General features: G+C 45.2%; 1 protein-coding gene across 2 annotated transcripts in view; it reads left to right on the forward strand.

Moving 5' to 3' along the window:
• Nucleotides 1-2730: 2730 nt before the first annotated feature.
• LOC147724156 (aquaporin-4-like) overlaps nt 2731-20681 on the forward strand; it is a 121221-nt gene continuing 103270 nt past the window's right edge. For both annotated transcript variants that reach the window (XM_086966955.1, XM_086966956.1), the window contains exons 1-2: nt 2731-3128; nt 11093-11257. In XM_086966955.1, the coding sequence (XP_086823081.1) occupies nt 2748-3128; nt 11093-11257 (546 nt within the window). In that variant the 5' untranslated portion in view covers nt 2731-2747. The remainder of the gene's footprint in view (nt 3129-11092; nt 11258-20681) is intronic.

Here is a 20681-nt window from a genome sequence, read left to right on the forward strand (position 1 = left end):
CCACGTTAGCCAATTACCGCCCCATCTCCCTCCTTCCTTATTTAGGAAAGGTCTTAGAGACCTATGTCACCCGCTGCCTCAGTGCCTTTATCGAGGAAACTCATTTCCTCGACGACCGACAGGCTGGGTTTAGACCCGCCCACTCCACCGAGGCAGTTGTGGTGGCAGTCATGGACACACTGAAACTGGGAGCTGACAGGAATCTGTCCCAGGCCCTTGTACTTTTAGACCTCTCAGCCGCCTTCGACACGGTCGACCATGGTATCTTGGTCGACCGTGTCAGAAACGCTGGCATTTCTGGCTTGCCCCTGTCATGGGTGGCATCTTTTCTTCATTCTCGTTTTCAATCTGTCCGGCTTTCTTTCTTTTCTGCCCCTCTATCCTCTCTCTCCTGTGGTGTCCCCCAGGGTTCTGCTTTATCCCCGCTTCTGTTTAACCTCTACATGCAGCCCCTTCTTGTCTCCCTTCGTCAGTTTTCACTTACTGCTTTTAACTATGCAGATGATCTGCAGCTTATTTTCCCTCTCAATCCTTCTCCCTCCTCTTGTTCTAATTTTCAAAATGCCATGCTCTTCATCTATGAGTGGATGAACCTTAGTCAACTTAAGCTCAACCCTAGTAAAACGGAGCTGGTGGTGACCGGTGGTCCTCTTACTCCCTGGTCTCCCAACTTCTGGCCTGTAGCTTTGGGTTCCCCTCCTTGTCCAGTGAACACAGTGAAGAGCTTGGGGGTGACTATTTCTAGTGACCTCTCAATGCGGCCTCACATCAACACCGTCACTTCGGCCTGTTTTTTCCACCTCCGCCGTATCGGGAAGATTCGCAGGTTTCTATCTCAAGAGGCCCTTATTCTTGTCATCCTGGCCCTCATCACCTCACGTCTAGACTATGCCAACTGTTTATACGTGGGGGTCCCTGCCTGCCATCTTTCCCGACTTCAACTGGTCCAGAATCAGGCAGCCAGACTAATTTTTCGGCAGCCTAAACATCAGCATGTCACCCCTTTGCTGAAAACTTTACACTGGCTCCCTGTTGCACAGCGGTGTGTTTTCAAAATGGCCTGCATCATTTTCAAATCCCTGTTCTCTTGCTCTCCTGCCTTCATTTCTTCTTGTTTACTTGCCTATGTCCCTTCCCGTCACCTCAGATCCTCGGCTCACAACCTCCTGATTACCCCTAGATTTAACCGCAAGAAACATGGAGGAGCTTGCTTCTCCTTCCTTGCTCCGGCTAACTGGAATTCCCTCCCTCTTGCCATTCGTCTGTCTACTGACTATCGGTGCTTTCGCAACTCCCTAAAAACTTACCTGTTTCGTTTGGCGCATGGCTAGCTGCCCGGCCCCTGAATGTTCTCCACCCACCCGGTCTTGAGCGCCAAGAAACCAATTGGTGTATGTGCGCGGTACCAAATCCTTTTTAATAATAATAATAATAATAATAATAAGTAACTATACAATCAACAGCCAATAGAAAGCACGAAAACATCCGCAATGGCTCAAATAAACCAATCACAAGTGGAAAAACAAATTAGAGGAAGTTTCAGCCAGCATACAGATTACTTTGTGTCTCGCCGAGACAGGGCACGCAGCACATCCGCTGCCAAGGCGAGACCTAAAAATGATAAAATAATTAAGTAATGCGGTCACAAGATGTGCAGCACTATGCTGCAAAATTTGGCTTTTTGCCACATAATTTATTCAACCTGCTGCATAATTTGTCCCTCCCCTGCTGCAGAAAACCAGTGGCCTGAATATGGCACAGTTGATTCCAGCTCGCGACTGGAAGAAGTTTGCTTCAACCATGGTTAATACTTCCCTGCAAGAGATGACATATGCCTAGGTAACCTCCACTGTAATTGTACTTACGACCCCTGGACCCTGAGAGAAACTGTGGCAGTGTGTACTGTAGACAGCCAACTAGGAAAAATCTCACATCTGAATAGGAGCTTGTCTAGTTAAGTACAAAATGATGGTTATTATTGGATGAAAATATTGTGGTAGTAAAGATATATTAGTAAGTATAGATTGTTTCACTCTACGTCTCTGTATCCGAATGATTTTTTTTTTTGCCTAGGTATGTATAAATGAAGTTAATTATAGTAAACCTGTACTTCCCTTTATATACTATATACCTTGTTGATTTTTGTTCTTCAATATTTTTCCTACAATATTTTTCTAGCATATTTAAAATTCGATATTCGGGTACCATACCTCCGGGGATGCTCAGTGAATTCACCCTTTGTCCGAGTTTTAGAGCTCGACTGGTTCACATGAAGAAGTGGTAGGCAAAACATTTCAGCCTTTTATTCTCGCTTCAAGAGCTACCGCCATCTTGTTTACAAGAGCACAAACAATGTACATAAAGAAGTTGTGTAGAGCTATTCAGAATTTCCAGTTTGACTGCATGTTTACAGCTTTTTCATGTTTTTGCTCTCTGGAGAAATATTCTGCTTTATAGTTAAAACTTTATTTTACCAAAGTTGCATGGAATGTTACGGTGATATTCATGGAGAAGGATTTAAAAACAATGTGTAATTTACAGGAACGTAATATAAAATGACATTCTTAAGAAACGCAAGCAGTTAAACTGGTGCTCCTTTATCAACTCTGTTTTCCAGTTATGAATAAAATATGGTTGTGCAATGAAATAGCTTTTGTTATATTTCAACAGAACTTGCTAATATACACATTAATGCGGGTTTATTGTTCTTTTAGTGTGGCTGCTCTTCCCATAACGGTGATTGAATCATGGTGGCATTTAAAGGAGTCTGGACTCAACGTTTTTGGAAAGCTGTATCTGGAGAATTTTTGGCTACGTTTATTTTCGTCATTCTCAGCCTTGGCTCCACAATCAACTGGGGTGGAAAAAGTGGTACTCAACCTGTCGATCTTGTGCTAATCTCACTCGGTTTTGGACTTGGCATTGCAACCTTGGTGCAATGTTTTGGGCATATCAGTGGAGGACACATTAACCCTGCTGTGACGATTGCTATGACTTGCACAAGAAGAATCAGCCTCTCCAAGGCAATTTTCTATATTTTTGCGCAATGCCTCGGAGCCATTTTGGGGGCTGGGCTACTCTATCTTCTCACACCTACTGATGTGCTTGGAGAATTGGGAGTTACTATGGTAATGTCTTTTATTTAAAACATTCCTAATCAAACATTTTAATGAAGATGAACGAAGTCCTAGGCAGTGTTTTTACAATGTACTCCTTATGCTTGTACCGTGATGTAAAAGTGATTTTGCCTCCATTAAAATTTATACTTTTCATCCCCTAAATTAGAGTCAGGTGAGGAAATTGTGCTTTTTTCAGGCCATTAGTGACCTTTAGTCTCTTGGTCCTCCAGCCTCCTTTCCTTGACTTGTACAGTGTATTCCTCACCTGGGGAGGTTACGTAAGCATTCTTCCACAGCAATTTAAAAAAATAAAAAACTTTGATGCTTTGGGGTAAACCATAATTTTGCCTGGGCCGCAACAGATTCTTTACTCTTCATTTTCACTAATATTATGCTTTTACTGGAAGAAAAAGATTATAAACGTTATTGATTACCAAATATTTGAAGTACAGAGAAATACAAATGAAAACATCCAATGTGGATGCTTGGTATAGTGGACCCAGCGACCCTCCCATTATGAGAGTGAGAGAGAGAGTGAGAGTGGGAGAGTGAGTGAGTGAGTGAGTGAGAGAGAGAGAGAGAGAGAGAGAGAGAGAGAGAGAGACCGACCACCTGATAGTCTGATAATACTTTCTGATCTTCAATCTACTCCATAACATGAATAAGCACTTGTTTGCAAACGATTTTCTAGAGGGCATCTAACAGACTGATGGGCCTGTAGTTGCTGGGGTCACTATGATCCTCTTTATTAGCCTAGAGTCAGCGTGCAATCGCTGCTCTAGGGAAGATCTGTAGTAGTTGAGGTACGGGAGAGAAGCTGCGCCCACTACCCCGCCCATATTGTTCATTGGCTTGTGTCTTTGTCCTTCGTAAATGCTGGCTTCTGATTCCTAAATAGACATGTTAGTCCCTCCTTAGTACGGCTGTGTCATTTGATTCCTCCCATGGCAACTGTCCCCTTTAATTTGGTTCTTGCACCGTAAGCATTATGGGCCATATGTATGAAGGTACCCATTTGCAAATTTCAAATAGCGATTTTTAAGAAATCGCTATTTGAGATTCGCAAATTGGTATGTTTGTATAAAATCGCATTTTTTTTCGATTTCTTAAAATTCCATAATTGCGATTAGCAAATTGTGAATCGCAATTATGGAACGCTTTCCCATTCATTTCTATGGGCCAGGAGAGCAAAAGGAGAGAGCAACATACATTTTCCTTAGCCTTAATTTGTAGAGGAGCTAGCCCCCTTCCCCCATTTTGACAGTATGAAACCTGAAACAGGTTTCACTTCTGTCAACACTATCAACCACTATTTGTAGCAACTAGGCATAAACAAAGTTATAGGAGGTAAATAGTACTTTTGAGGAGGGAAAGAATATGTATACCCAAACCCCAATTCTTTTAGCAAATGTACAAGTGAAACATGAGGGCGAATGAATTCAAACTAAATCCCATTGGCTCAGCCCTAGTAAGCACCAAATTAAAAGCATTAGTGCTGTATATATGGCCAAGCTCACATATACAATTGTATGGTGGTATATTCATATGAGTGCATAAAAACTTGCTTTTGCCAACAAAAAATAAGCACAACTCCTCCTTCTTTCCGTGAGCTGCCATCTTGTCTTTCAAAAAGTTTCAGATGTCAAAATGTCAAAGCAGACCTTGCTCTGGTAGCCCTGCCAGGCTTCTAAATATAGAACTGACTTTTAACTCTTCCCAGCTGTCCTATTCTGTGTGCGAATGCAGCCCCATTCCCCTGTTTCTCAGTTTAGGGTTAAGAAAATAACGTCTGCTCATTTTTGATACATATTTTCAATTATAAGCAGTGTGCAGTAGACTTTTCCAGCATTATTAAGGTCAGCTATTTGTATTATACCTAAATGTATGCATTTACTGAAGCCTAAGGCAGGTTAAAACTGCTCTGAATGCACAATTTGTTTTTAAATTAGTGAATTTTGCCCAGTTTCGACTTTGATATTTGGGGCACTTAAAATGAATATCCTATAATTTTTTTGTATAATAGTCATCCTCAAAGTGTTCTCTAGATATTCCAGAGATTGGGAATCAGAAATATATCTTTTATACCCTTATAATATTTGTTTTTTAACGCCTTCCCAGAGTGATATTTCATATGCAGATATCCTCATTATGCGGTACAACACAACTTAAATTACATTTTAATGCTAGGAGGTCACAGTATGTGTATTAAGCTTTATAAATATTAAAAAACGAATTTAAAAACACTTATTTCTTAAATATTTTTTTTACAATTAATATATTTTTTTTAAAAATTAAAACCAATCATTTTGATAATTCCACATAGAAAAAGTAAGCTTCATTTCTTGCCTATCATATTTAGATGCATTCAATCATAAGCCTAAGCACAGAAGATTAACTTGAAACATGAAACATTTTTAGCCACTTTTTTTAAAAGGACAGTCATTATTTAAAATCAGAACCAAGAATGTGCTTATGTAAAAAGGCCTTAAGAAAGGAAATCCCTACTTTAAATGTTTTCCTGGTATCTAAAATAATGAACCTGATTTTTGTAACTTTTTAAAACAGTAGTCTGAAATGCAGGATTTTACACCATGTTCTGTAGTGACAAAATCCTAGCTGAGTCAACATTCCTGTCTCTCCATGGCCTACAATCAAAACAACAGCTGCTGCTAAACGGCAGTTATAACACAGCTGTTGTAAAGCTTTTTTTTAGTGTTGAAATGGAAGCACAGTGGCTGTCTATTTAAAACTGAGGCATTTTAATGCATGTTCTATAATATGTGTTTTAGTTCAACAACATCGAATTTTACTCAGATGATGCGTTTGCCTGTTTATATCTAATACAATGTATCTAAGAAAAATGCTGTAAGTATGTTTATTGAAAAACACACAATTTCTTTTTTTTTAGGCCTAGTTTTTTCCTATTCAATGTGAATTCTAATTTTACCTTTTAAGCATTGTGGCCGTTTGTACATGTGCATAATTGCCTACTCTATAAATTAAATAGTAAAATATAATTATTTAGCATATCATATGGTTCTTTTCTGGATTTTTATTATTTGTATTTAATATTAATTAAATGACATTTTGCATAACAGACTGATGACAGCAAGAAAACACATACAAACACATTGAGCTCATTCCACACACATACAGAAGGGGTAAACACTCAGGACACACAATACAGCGCGCTTAAGGCTAGCAATCCTTACACAAAGAGCACAATCACTATTTACCCACAGAAGTTTCACTAATGTCAAACCACAAACCACATAGACATTTAAACACATGATTAACCCACAGATCAACACTTAAGACAGAAACAAAGGACAGCCCACAGACTGTTCTTAAACCAATCCATTTTTAAATACTAGTTGTAAGTCATATTTACAAGAAGAGCTTCTCAATAGTATTCCAAAAGACTGCAAAAATAACAGCCCCTTACTGTACAGAGAAGAGAAAAGAACAAAGGTCATTCGTCCAAAAGGCCATCCGCCGTCTCTGGGGTTACATGGGGTAATGTCTGGTGGCCATTTCCAGACCCCTTGGACATCACATCCTCCGATACCTTCAGGGCCCCAGAGTCTGCTGCAGAATTGGAAGTCACCGCTCTTGAAATAGTGGAAACCGCCCAAAGGGCCTCCTTGAGCTCCAGTTCAGTTTGCGATATGGAGGGTGTTCGACCAACCGCCGATTGTGTCTTGGTCCGTCGGCTCTGCCTAGGCTTCGACCTATTATCCCTCTTCTCCTCGTTCTCTTTGCGGACATCCGTACCGGCTTTGTAAGACTCCAACCAGCTCCATACCTCCTCTGGACTGTTGTAGAAGGCAGATTTGCCATCCACCATTATCCTTAGCCGAGCAGGAAACAAGAGAGAGTGTTGGATACCCTCATCTCGAAGGGCTTTCTTGACTGCCAGAAATGAGGAGCTGTGGCGTTGGACTTCAAGGAATAATCCGGATAGATGGAGACCAATGCATTGTCCACTTGATAGGGCCCCATTGTCCGCGCCTTTTGTAAGATAACATCTCTATCTCTAAAGTCCAATAGGCGTGCAACCACCGGTCGAGGGGATCGGCCAGGATCCGGCGGGCGGGTCGGGACTCTATGAGCCCACTCCAGCGTGTAGAATTGTGGTAACCTTTCTGGGGCGACCACCTCTCGCAACCAGGTCTCCAGGTAGTCAACCATATTATTCCTCTCAATGTTTTCCGGCAGTCCCACCACTTGTACATTATTGCGTCGGTTGCGACCTTCTGCATCTTCTGCCCTTTTTTCCTGGAGTTGTACCCTCCTCTGCAAGTCCCCCAGGGCAATATCCGTTGCCTTTTGGTCCGGTTCCAACGAGTCTAACTTGCTTTCGGTCTGTTTGACTCGATCTGCTAGTTTTCCATGGTCTGCCCGTAATAATCCCAAGCTCGTAGGCACCTGAGTAATGTCATGGTGTAAGTCCTCCGTTGTATCAGCAATGGCTTTTAGGATCTGGTCCATCTGTCATTGCTGCAGCCCCACAGGGGACTCCCCAGTTAGGTCCAAGTCTTGACTACCGGGCAATTCCCCCACAGGATCTGAGGACGTCGTACTTGTCTTCTGGCGCGGCTTCTCAATTGTGCTGGTCTTCATCAGGCTTGTAGGCCTTATATCCTTAGGGACTACACAAAGGCAGTCCCCCAGATTGCCGCCACTGATGTAGGTAGCCAGTTCCTTTCGGTCAAAGTGGCGAGGGTTCCGCTTTCGTCAGCTAGTTTCCCCCTGCCCAAATGGCTCGCCTCTGGGACCCCAAGAACGTTCGTTCTGGAACTCACTAGGCCATTCCCCTGCGGGATCGGGTACTATCAAGGATCCCCAGCTCGGGTGTTCCCCCAGGGATTGGGTATGAGCCGCCCGCACCCCCGCAAACAACTGTTCAGGGGAGGAGGAAGCTCCCAGCCGCCAGCCGCAGTGCAACAAACCCCCAGCGGAGGGGAAATCCCCACCAATCAACTGCACTGTCGGTCAACGGCGGGTGATCACCTCATCCTCAACGCATCTCCAAGGCACCAGTATACCCGCACAGTGGCTCTTTATGTGCAGTACTATTCTCGGGGTTCCCAAGTGGTTCTCCCATGGATGAATCAGGCCATTCCAGTGTCTACAAGGTCTCTGTGTTGGCCTAATCACCTTCCTATGGCCAATTACAATCAGCACAAGATTGGAGCTTCGGGAGGGCCCCTGTTCATAGTAGGCTCCAGACGGCCCGCAGAACGTTGGATGTCGAGGCAAGTGGTTCCTCAATCACTTTATTGGTTGCTCTTGCTTTACTTATTCAGTTTGTTACCTCCGCAGCCCTGGTCCGATGACAGGCCCCGGCCCTCACTCCAGCTGTGTAGCTCTGCCCATACGGCATTGACATGGGCCTCCTGAGCCTGCAAGGCCAATGATGCTCTCTCCTCGGGGCCCAGGCCCTGCTTCCCTGCCGGTGTAGCACTTGAGTGGACGGGGGGTCACCACAAGTGCCCCCGGGTCACGCCGCCTCTATCTCCCGGATTGTCCAAAGTCTTTGGGCCCCTCAGTGCCACTTCCGGACTTTCAGCAACCGCCGGGGGGTTGCTAGGATATGCTGTGTCTATCTCCCCAGGTGACCGCCAGTAGGCATAGAATGTGCCCCCCAGCCACTTCACTCCGGCTGGATTCCGCTGATGGCTGCAGTTACTCGGGGTCTTCCTCACCTCTACCACCAACGATCCGTGCCATCTGAGAGTGCTCCGCTACTCACCACCAGTTGGAGCCGGCCGACCCTCACTCCCGCCCAGCCTCCTGTACACTCGAGGCCTGAGATGAGACTGGCAATGTAGGCCTTATAAGATGGCCAGCGCCGCTTCAGGGAGACAGCTGGGGGTCCACCGCATCGCAGTCGGCCGCTGCTATCCCTCGGCTTGTCCAGATCCTTTGGGCCTCCTGACTCCACTTCTGTACCATCGGGACACTCAGCGTGTGTCCCCCCAGGCAGCCGCCAGTAGGTAAATGCTGGGCCACCCAGCTACCTCACATCTCTGGTAGGGTGCCGCCTGATGCTCCGGCCACTCGGGAACCCCCTCACCTCTGCCGCTAGGAATCCAGAACTGCCTTGGGTACTCCAACTCGCACCACCAGCTGGGGCTGGCCGACCCCCACTCCAGCTCAGCCTCCTACCCAAGCAAGGCCGGGGATGAGGCCGGCAATGTAGGCCTCAGAAAATGGCCAGCGCCGCTCCAGGGGGAAAACCCGGAGGTCCGCTGCACCACGGCCGGGGGCTGCTTCCCATAGTCCAAGACAACTCCACAAGGTCCACGCCACGTGGAATGGCTACCCCTAGGCCTCCGGAGACATTAGGGCAGGGATATACAGGATAATAGCTGAGTTGGGCACGGAGCTCCGTGCTCACACGTCCATTCTCGTTGGTGGCCAAGCCACGCCCCCCCAAGATCTGAATGACCTAATGGTCTTTTTAGAATACTCACACCAAAAAGGTTCTCAGTCAGGAGTGACATCATGTGGAGGATCAAAATCAGGAAGATCAGAAATATACTAGGCTGCAGAGACAGAGAATCCCCAAAATCTCCGTGCACGGAGTACTTCCTTAGTAGAGTCCTGTCCTGTCCTCCACAGTAGATTTCTGTCTCCTGACAAGATCACTCCTTAGATAGCCACTACTCTGATGAGGTCCACGTTGGAGCACCATTTTTAGAACATATAAACCTTCTCATGGGTCCCACTGATACTTGGTCCTTTTAAACCTTCAAAAAAGAAATGGGCACAGACGCTGAAATATAAAAAGAACATCTTTATTAACCTCAAATGAGGGAGACTACGTCACACAGAAGCCTTAGCAAAAGAATGAGGCAGTCTAAGGAGTACAGAAAACTGGGGCCTTATATATGCTTAGACTAAAGGGCAGTCCTGGCTCATGTAAGCATGCAAAATGACTAATATGGGCATGCAAGATCTGTTTGCTCAACAAAGTGGGAGGAGCTAACATTTGCTAATTCTGGTGAACACATCGTGACATTTACAGACTAGAAACAGTTGCAAGGACAGCTGCATGCTCAACTGAGCATGTGCGAAGGTGGAAGATGCTGAATATAGTTAGTTTCTAGGCAGATTATAAGAGCAGTCAACACTGTGGGAGGACAGAGCACATGGTGAGCATGTGGCAGCACATGGCTAACTAAAATGGCTGCCAGAAATACAAAATGGCTTTTAGCTCATGCTAACAAATCCGTCCAATATTTAACAGGGGAATCCAACATTGGACGTCTGTAATGGGATCGATAATCTGATATCCCTTTATCATGAGATTACACATTTAGAAAGCTTGTCAGGATTTATGACGTTAAGGCATGTGGGGAGAGAGAGTATGTGTGAAAAAGGTAATATTCCTTATTGGTCAGGTTAGTGGGGGGTGCAATCAGTCCAGTTTTACATTTAAAATGTAATGAAAGTATCCTCTTCAAACAGCTTTCGAGATCATTAACCAAAGACTTGAAATATTTTAATTGGGACAGCTACCCACTGTTTGGAAAGTATAACCTCAACACACGAAGAGCTGTGTTTTTGAGTTGGCACAATACAAGGACATTCCTACTCCTTGTGTGGACTCTTCCCTCTAAAGGGGGCCCCCCACATTTGGGGCCAGTATCCCTGTCTACCCAGTGGCCGTCGAGAAATGGGTTTGACATGCTTCATGCACAACATCCAGTTTGAGGAGTCACATCTTGTATTTTTTTTTTATGTACTGCTTGTTATTACCCTGTTTAAAAGGCATTTTAAACGTTTTAAGTCCGAAATGTTCACTGCATGCAAATTCATGATTAATTTAACACCTAAAAGACTATTTACGTATGAGTAATGTTCAATCTTGGAATCGCGACTATATTTCACTTTTTTTTTTTAATGTTTGACTTTAATTTTGTGAGAAATAGGTTTTTATTTGGTCTTTTTTTCCTTCTCTCCAGGTGAATGCAAAACTCTCAGCCGGCCATGGGCTTCTGATTGAACTGATCATTACATTTCAATTAGTTTTTACTATTTTTGCGAGTTGTGATTCAAAGCGAAGTGATATCACAGGTTCAGTAGCTTTAGCAATTGGATTTTCTGTCGCAGCAGGCCATTTGTTTGCGGTAAGTTCATGTTTTGAAGTTCTAATGATTAGAATGCTTTAACTTGTTTCTGATTGCATATTGATGTGATGAACAAAGCAATTGTTTGGGTGATTAGGGGCAAGAAGTTCCTTTTAGAGGTAGTCGAAGGGGCTGATTACGATGTAGGGCGGATCGCCACCGCCCGTATGGCACCAGCCATATTAGCATGGGCAGCGTTGCAGGGCTTTCCATGGCGGAGACCCCGCCATGGAAAGCCAGGCGGACTTTGTTGTCGGGGGCCTGTTGCGTGCCCCCAGAGTATTGGGGGGTGGGGGGTGCACATGGGGGGTACCTATGGTACCCCCATACATTGTCATGGACAAGTTGACAGGCACCACACAGTGCCTGTCACCTTGTGCATGACAATGCACAACATGCATTCCCAGCATTGTTGCGGGTGGTGCTCAATGCTGGGAATAGAGGATGCCACCACCACGGTGGCATCCTAATTGCCGGTGCAGGACTGCCACACCACTGGCGGCCTCTCCCAGCACCAATAGGGTGGCTGGTGGGCGAAAGTCCGCCTGCCATCCTAATCGGCCCCTAAGTCTCCATAAACTGGTGCTTTTTTCACCTTTAGGATGATTATGAGAAAAAAGTTATATTACCAGTGACAGAATGAAATGCGGCAGCACCACTTAGTGGTCATGGGTTTCCTAGCTTACCTTCGTAAAACGAAGCAATACAACGAGGGACACAAATCAATCAAATTAAAATTATCTTTATTCGGCTTCAGGTATTAAAACCATAAAAACACATGATTACATTTTGATTAAAAAAAGTCTTTACTGGGACATAGCAAATTAGATAATAACTTGTGCTAAAGAAAATACAGTAGTACAAAAGCTCATGATTGGCACAATGAATCACAAGTCATAGAATGTAAAATAATCAAACAGATGAGCTAAATGATATAAAGTGCGTAATGCTATGAAAGGTGTAAGAGGGGCAAGCTATTTAATCACAACTAGACCTAAGGCTGATGGCAGATTTTAAAAAGTTTAGCACATAAAAACAGTGCTACCTGTGAGCAGTTGTAAAAAGGTAAAAAGCGGGTGGCACTTGCCTGAAGTTGGCCTTTTCCAGAATCGGGATTAAGTAGGGCTTTCTAGCGGTATCATAAAAGCTGAAAAACATCGTGAAGTGGACCTTGTCCTGTGGAGATTGTCCGTCGCAGCCACAGGACAACAGGCTTTGTCGATTACTCTTTGACCTCCTCATCGCCCACCATAGAGCTCAAAGGTCGAACTGAAACCTGGTCAATAAAAATCTGTCAAATTAGTTTATGAACCCCAGTAAGTACTGCTCCACCATCTGAGTGGTTTTTAGCATGATGAAGCGACATACACTGGGCTTCAAAAGCTCCTTCTCTTCCCTTAGCATGGTCTGCTGCACAAAGACAACCACCTTTATGATGTTCAAATCCCTCCTATTTGTCATATCAGGGGTAGTGAAAATATCTCCTCTCCCCAAGCTCTTTAAGCTCTCTTCGATGTATTTGAGCCACAGCACATGGTAGGCGTGATCGAGTGCCAAACAGTCTTTTAAAATCACTTTATTCAGTATTATCCCCTTGCCAGCCCAGATTTTTAACCAGAGAAACACAAGGTAAAATGCTATCAGGTCAGTGATATATGCCATACCAAGCTCCTCATGTACACTGAAAGAGGGGGTACCCTGAGGAACCGATAAAAGCAGTCTCAAAAACTTATTTTCCATGGTTTGAAGGTCATCTGTTGTAGTGACTCAACATATTTTACTGCCTTTAAGATAAACTTGGGTAAAGCTTTTAATAAGGCACCCACCGGTCTTATTTCCTGTCTGGAAGCAAAGTTGAATATGGCAGCGGACTTACCGAAGAGGTCATTTTTCTTACTGGTGAGTTGAAGCTCCCTATTCCATGTTTTCGTTGCTCAACACCCCCAGTTATGAAAAACACTTGCCATGGGACTGGGGAGGACCCTACCTTAAAGGTATGTGGCCTACTGGGGTCAGCCCCTACTTGAATGATAAAAGACTTAGAGTTATTAATCTTCAAGTCCTGCTCCCCATAAACTGAACAAAGGAGTTTAAATGCGTTTGCATGCCCCGTTCAGTCCTAGCCATCAAGACGGCATTGTCTGCATACAACAGAACTGGAAGACCACGACGTCCCACCCAGGGAATGTCCGCCTTGGTCTCCAGGAGGGTAATCTCCAGATTATGGATGTATACATTAAATAAGAAAGGAGCCAGTTTGCAACCCTGGCAGACCCCACTCTTGGTGGGGAACAGGCGTGAGATCTTCAAGTCACCAGAGTATCGAACTGCCGCCTTGGTGTCTCGATGGAGATCTTGAAAGAAGAGAATGATGTCCCTGTCCACCCCCAGGGAAAGCAAGGTCTGCCAACACTTGCACCTGTTCACACAATCCAACATGGTGGAGAGGTCCATTAAGGCCAAAAAGATGCTTCCAGACCTGGCCACTGTATACTTGTTCATTATCAAGAAGAGGTTTAAGTATTGATCTATCATTGAATGGCCGGGGCGGAAATCATATTGGGAATTGATGGACTTGGCCATTTTTGCAGGGTCATCTTTAAACTTTCTACATTTCCCCTAGCCTTTTTTCTGATTTGGTGTCGGTGGCCCTAGGACTCTGGGCACTTTAGCACCGCTGTCCATTGTAAAGTAGTATCTCATAAACCCAGGGCTGGTAAATTAAATGCTACTGGAGGGCTTGAAGCGCTGATTGCGTCACCCACCAAAGTAGCCTTTCAAACCTATCCCAGGCCTCTGCCATTGCAGGGCCTGTGCACGCAGTGTTACTGCTGCTGTGACATGGCACCTAAAGTGTGTGCCAGATCTGTGACACCCATTTTACTGCATGTCAGTCACCCCTAAGGTAGGCCCTTGCTAGCCCTATGGGCAGGGTGCATTGTAGGTAAAAGGTAGGACATGTACCTTAAGTGTGTGACATTTTCTGTAAAAGACAAACAGCCATTTTGATTTCTCACTACTGTGAGGATGCCCTCCCATACGAATGTATTGGGGATTCCCTGATGTGCATTTCAGTGGTAATTCCTGATATGAGAGGAGCAGCATGGTCAAGTTGAGTATGTTTGGAATAGTAATAATAAATGCTACACGATGCTGTGCGCATATTTATTAGAAATATTTTAGAAATTCCACTTTTAGAAGTTGCCATTTCTGTGTGGTATGTGTCTGCCTGCCTGATGTGAATTGCATGTCTGGCTTTTGAGTGACAGGGGCTGGTGAGGTGTGTGTGGCTCCAGGAAGGGCAGGGTGAGTCAGCGCTAGGCTGAATGGGACATCTGCATTTGGAGTAGAAGGAGGAAAAGTCCCTGGTCCCTGAATAGGTCTGTGCCTAGCCTGTACAATGCTGGCTTCGTGCCCCTCTGGTGTGTCTGATCACCAAGCCCCCACCTGACAAAGGAGAAAAGGAGCCCTGTAAACAGAGTGCTCCAAAACCCCCCAGAATCAGTTGGGACTGGTTCCTCGAAGCCCTGTGCCAGGGCAGAAAAAGCAAATATGTCATAATTATAGGGACTGTGACCCCATGAAATGTTGAGCTGTTCCTGTGCTTACTGGGGGTTTTGCTGGTGCTGGGCTCCAGGAGGAACCACCACGAGGGTATGCCTCCCTGCTAGGGGGCCCTGTGTGCTGGCCTGTCTGGGCCCAGCTTTTCCCCCTTAAAACTGTAAAGGACTTCAAAGGACCTAGCACCTCATGGAGCGCTTCTATTTTTAATTTGTAGCACTGGGCTGCGACCTGGAGATCCCCCTACTTTGCATGGGAATAGAACAGGAGCCCAACCCGCTTTGGTGCATGTCGATCAGCAGTAGCCTACCCTGCATTGTGTGCTTCAGTGGGAGCCCACCCATCATTTATGCCTATTTTAAAAGGCAGGTGCCCACCCTGCACTTAAAGCTTTACTTTAGAGCGGCTGCCCCCCCTCCCCCCCACAATTGTCCCTTTTGGTGGTGAAGCCCACCCCACAATTATCTTTATTCAAAGTGGGTGCCCACCCACCACTTGGCCCCAGAAGAGGAGCCGCCGCTCTGGGAGCGACCCGGAAGCTAGGTGGCTGTGTCTGGTTGTGGGCGGGGCCTGCAGCTTCTTGGACGTCCGGAGCCTAGTGGGGTCCACATCGAAGTCCCAGTCCCAGAAAAGGGGACTGGGCGAAGTGAGAAGGGTCCGGAAGTGGCGTATGCCTGAGTGGGGCTCCCGTGAGTCGGAGGAAGACCGGAGCTGACCAGAAGAGGTCCCGTGATCGGGGCCTGCCTGTGACGTGTGCCTGTCTGCCTTCAGCCAGCAAGGAAAGCGGAGTCCCAGGTGAACCCCGGTGAGTGGGGCCGCGGCGTGATCTGCTGGGGATTGTTCATAGCACATTGTCGTTGCCTGCCCCCTCCATTGCCAGAGCTCCCTGAGGCACTGTGAGTGTCAGGGTTATTTTTCCCTCACAGCTGCACTGCCGTTGCGGGCAGCTGCACCAAGGGGGCAATTTTGTTTTTTAAGAGTCCTGGAGTGGGGCTCTGGCGGCACAGTGGTGCCAGTGCTTGTTTATTTTCCACAGCTGCACCGCACCAGCGCGGGTAGCTGCAACGTTGGGCACATTTGTTGGAGAGTCCCAGTGGGGACCCAGGAGGCATAGTAGTGCTAGCCCCATTCATTTCTTTGGGGGCATTTTGGTTCTTTAAGTAAAGGAGTGAGATACACTCCTCTGCCCCAGCACTTTGAGCATTTTTGCTTCGCTGCATTTTCAGCTACGTCCTGACATTTTGGACATAGGGCATTTGAGCCCCATCGGAAGTACAGTCGGCCTGAGGTCAGTTTCAGTGTGTTAGGCCCCATGATCATTGATTAATGCGTTTATGCTTATGATGCCGATTGCATAATGTGATTTATTGCATACTGTGTCTGTGCTGCTGATTATGCCTGATCTAATGGGATTTATGCATCATATGTTTATGTTGCTAAGGTGATATAATGTTGTGCACAGTATTTTACCAGTAGTAACTGGTTGTGTTGTTGGTGGTCATTTTTTTACCAGTCGTTACTGGTTGCGTTATTTACTACATGTGTTATTAGTACTTTCTAAAGCGTCTGACAGTGGCCCAATTGGCCCGGTCATGTGTATATAATTCCCGGTAAATATTGCCTAGTGCCAGTTGGCATTGTTTATCAGCGCGATTACAATTCTGTGTTTTGGATAATTACAAAGGCTGTTTTTATATAACCTTGTGTGGAATTTCTTTTGTAGTATGCTTAGTGTGTTGCTGCTGTGTGTGTTGTGCAAACGCTTTACACATTGCCTCTGGGATAAGTCTGACTGCTCGTGCCAAGCAACCAAGGGGGGTGAGCAAGGGTTATCGTCAGCATGTAACTCCCTTGCCCTGACTAAAGTGGTGGTTTCTGCCTGGCTTAGGCACAAGCTCTAGCCAACCAGAAATCCCATTTCTAACAGGCATCCGGCAGAATGTCATACTCTAGGGCCCAATTGGCTAGCCTATCCAACAGGATCTGACAGACCACTTTAACCATAGAGTCTAACAGGGAGATGGGTCTATAAAAATGGGTGCTATCTCTGTTCACCATTTCAATAACTGGGACAATGGTAGGTCTACCCCCGGCCTCTTTAGCCACCTCTAACAGCTGCTTTGACAACAGAGGTGAGCACCGAAGCCCAGAACTCCATGTTGGACATGTAGAGGTCGGGAGGAATTCCATCCGGTACAGGTACCGTGTTACTTGTCATACCCACTATTCCTCGCCTCACTTGTCTCTCTGAGGCTGCCAGCGCTGGGCTTTCAATATCCACGCCACAGGATGAACTCTGAACCTGAGTGTCCCCAAAGATACCCTCAAAGTTTCTGACCAAGTCATTCTCTGCAAAGATGGACATTGAAACTAAGTCCAAAACAATGTAAGGGGTGTAGTGAGTAGAAACATTAAAAGTAGTCAGGAAGGTGCCTGAACGCAATATATTACAAACCTCGGGGACGGATGAGATAGCATTGTAAAAATTCAAGAGCAATAATCTGCTAGACCCCCGGGATGATAGCAAGGTCTGCAGGCACGAATAATCTGTGTTCAGTTCGACAATATCACTTTGTAACCTAAGTGAGACGGTGTGACCTTGTTCCAACTGGTGCAGAAAGTCCGGTTGCCGAAAATGGAATTCGTGGTTACTGACCCTTCCAGTCAATCACAATTATCAAGGAGCCCCAAGGGTGCAAAGGCGTTGGAGACTTGGACTGGTGAGAGAGCCTATCGCCACTCCTGGAATGCCGTGCAGAATGGTTGCCTGAGATGGCATAAACTTGGTGTTTAGGCCAAGGACCGGGGTCTGTAAAAATATCTCAGAGTAAGGGCTGTGATGGAAGTATCAGGGCCCGTAATAGTGCGAAGACTAATCGGCCACACTTGGCAGGGAGAATTCTTCATGCGGTTAAAGTTGATTATTACACAGTCACCACCATTGTTCTTTTTGGACCCTCCAATCCAGGCCACCATCCGGACCATAATGAAATGCTTCTCCACTCTTTATCCCTGGATTGTGTTATTATTCAGCCAATGTAAGACTTATTTTTTACATGATAAAAATCTTCAGTAGAGCCAGTCTTTAACGCAGGTACATTGCCTAGGACCACAACGTACCGTGTTGCTTCTGGGGGTTAATGGATGGTGTTTAGGCCCTGGTTCTCCATACACTCTCCTGGTGGTCGTGTTATCTTGACTAACCTTTGTCCTAATGGACTCCATTGCTAATGCCCCACCTGTGAGCCTTCCTTTAAAGGTCGGAGCGGGACAGGGCAGGGAGACGGTGGGGGCACAATGCTCTTGTGCAAAAAAAGATATATAAGTGAACCTCTCCAGTTGCAGAGCACGGAACACCCTGGCTTTGGCCCGTATTTCCACACTGGGCAATCGAGCCATTTGGTCAGTGTTGGCTATGTTGCTCACCATCTTATTATGTTGGCACCAATAAGAGAGCTCCCTCTTGATTGAGTTCAGGCATTGCTTGATTGGTTCCAGTTTGGAAACCAGTCCACCCGAAAGGGAGCCCACACAAGCTTCCAGCATGGCTGCCAACTCAACTTTTGAAGGGGGTGCTACTCCCGGGTTGAAAGATATTGAAGTGTCCGCTCTAGGTCGTTTTGCCCTGGCCTCTAACAAAGAGCACTAGTGCTTAGCTCCAAGTCCATATCCCTCTGCTGGGCCTCCCCTCCTGAGCATCCAGTTGAGTTTTTGCTGGATTGATAGCCGGCGACCCACAACCAGGAACAAGCCTGGCTCCCCCCCCATGATCTGGATTACATCTCTCCTGCCTTGGCCTGGATCCTGATTGGAGAGGGGTACTGAAGGTTCTGCAAGTTCCACAAAATCTGGGGTGCACAATAAGGGGGCCCAACCACTTGCAGAACTAGAAAAGCAAGGGTGCAGCTGGTCTGCCAAGGAGCGCGAGAGCCGGCAAGCCACCAGCTCGATTTCCTTATCAAGAACCCCCACTCCTCTCTGCAAGAAGCAATCCATGGTCGTGATTTTTGTTTTATTAAAAACTTTTTTTCTTTTTTCTTAATTCATTACATTTGAAAAACTTAAATTATGGCAAAACAGAGCATTACAACAACTGTGAATTAAGCAAAACATGGCATATGTAATAGAGATTAAGAGAAAGACAAAAGAAAAAACCTATCATAAGACAGATCAGCGTAAAAAGCAGAAAGAGAAAAAAGGGTAAACTATGGGTGAAGCATAGGAAACTGATTGAGACAAGAATATAAAGAAAACCAGATCAAAAAACAGGCTTAGCCTATCCAAGCCATTAAAGGGGACCATATTGTACGCCCCATTTCCTATTGTTTTCGCCCTTTTAATCTGCAGACTGCTGTTTCCATATTATAAATTGCTAGCAATCGGGATCTCCAGTTGATAAAAGTAGGGGGATCAGTACTGATCCATTGGGCAGTAATCGCCGATCTGTATATAGACATAGCTAAGAATAAGAAACATATTTATGGTTTGCTACGCCCTCCCAGGTTATGTAGTTGTTCAACCCCCAAGATAACTAAACTAGGTGTTAACCTAACAACCTTCCCAGAGACCTGAGTGAGAAAGATATCTATATCTTGTATGTAGTGTGAGAGCCTAGGACAAGAGAAACACATGTGTAAAGTGTCAGCAGCCAAGGGACCACATCTGCTACATGAGTTCCCCCGAGAATTAGACCATTTGGCTACTTTGCCAGGAGTGTAATATAGGTCGAAGGCTGACATGTAATGTTCGGCCCTCAAGCTACCAGTAATCAGAATTTGATTGGCCAATTCAAGAGAGGCAGAAAGGTCAATACATTCCTGCCAGAGCTTTCTGTCCTATTTTTCATTTTGGACAATCAGGTCATATGGCTCATTAGATATTAGTATTTTTATATTATCCCAATCCTTGCCCTTTTCTCTATAGTTTCCACTAAGGAGATTTTCTGAAACTTTTCAGGTCCTTCTTGCATAACTTTAGATAAATAGCTCCTAATTTGTAGGTATTTAAAAAAGTGATTGGTTGGGACCCCATACCTTCCTTGGATACCAGAAAAAGAGATAAGATGGCAATCCAAAAAAGATCACCCAGACTTCTAATTCCTAAATTAGCCCATTGAAAAGTAGAAGGATCCTGAAATATTGAAGGCAGAAGACCATGAGCTGAGAGAGGGGTATGTGAATTGATGTGTGGGATCCCAAATTGGCGCAGAATTTTCCGCCAGACTGAATAAGCTGATTGGATGATTTTAAATTTGGTTTTCTTGTAATAAGTTGGTTCAAAGATACTTGCTAAGCATTTATGGGCAGCTTCTTTAAGTAATATCTCGTAAATCGTAGGTCTAGCAAATTCAGACACTGTACAGATATCCCCTGAAATTATCACTCCCGTATGTTGCAACAATGCAGTCCAAAGATAGAGCATTAAAGAAGGCAGACCCAGACCACCCCTTGATCTGGGCAGTATCAGCCACTTAGATGCCCTTCTGGGTTTATGGTACCCCCAGAGAAATCTCGAGCATGCCCTTTCTGCACTAAGGATGCACTTCGTTGGGAATTCAATGGGGATGGTCCTAAATAAGTATAAACATTTAGGGAATATTGACATTTTAAGAACAGTAGAGCGCCCGTGGAGAGATAGATGTAAATTATCCAATCTTTCCAGTATTTGGTTTACCTTTTTAGTAATTGGCAAAATATTAATTTCAGGAATTTTCTCTTCTGCTGCAGTAATCTTAACACCCAGATAGGTGGCAACTGGGGTTATTGGGAGCCCTATAGGTTTAGAAAAATCAGAATGTACAACTTGTGTTTTATCAGTGTTAAGAAGATAACCAGAAACTTTCCCAAACAGTTTAGCAGAATCA

Source organism: Lissotriton vulgaris, chromosome 4_1 (assembly GCF_964263255.1).
Source record: "Lissotriton vulgaris chromosome 4_1, aLisVul1.2, whole genome shotgun sequence".
In the NCBI taxonomy this organism is placed as follows: domain Eukaryota; kingdom Metazoa; phylum Chordata; class Amphibia; order Caudata; family Salamandridae; genus Lissotriton; species Lissotriton vulgaris.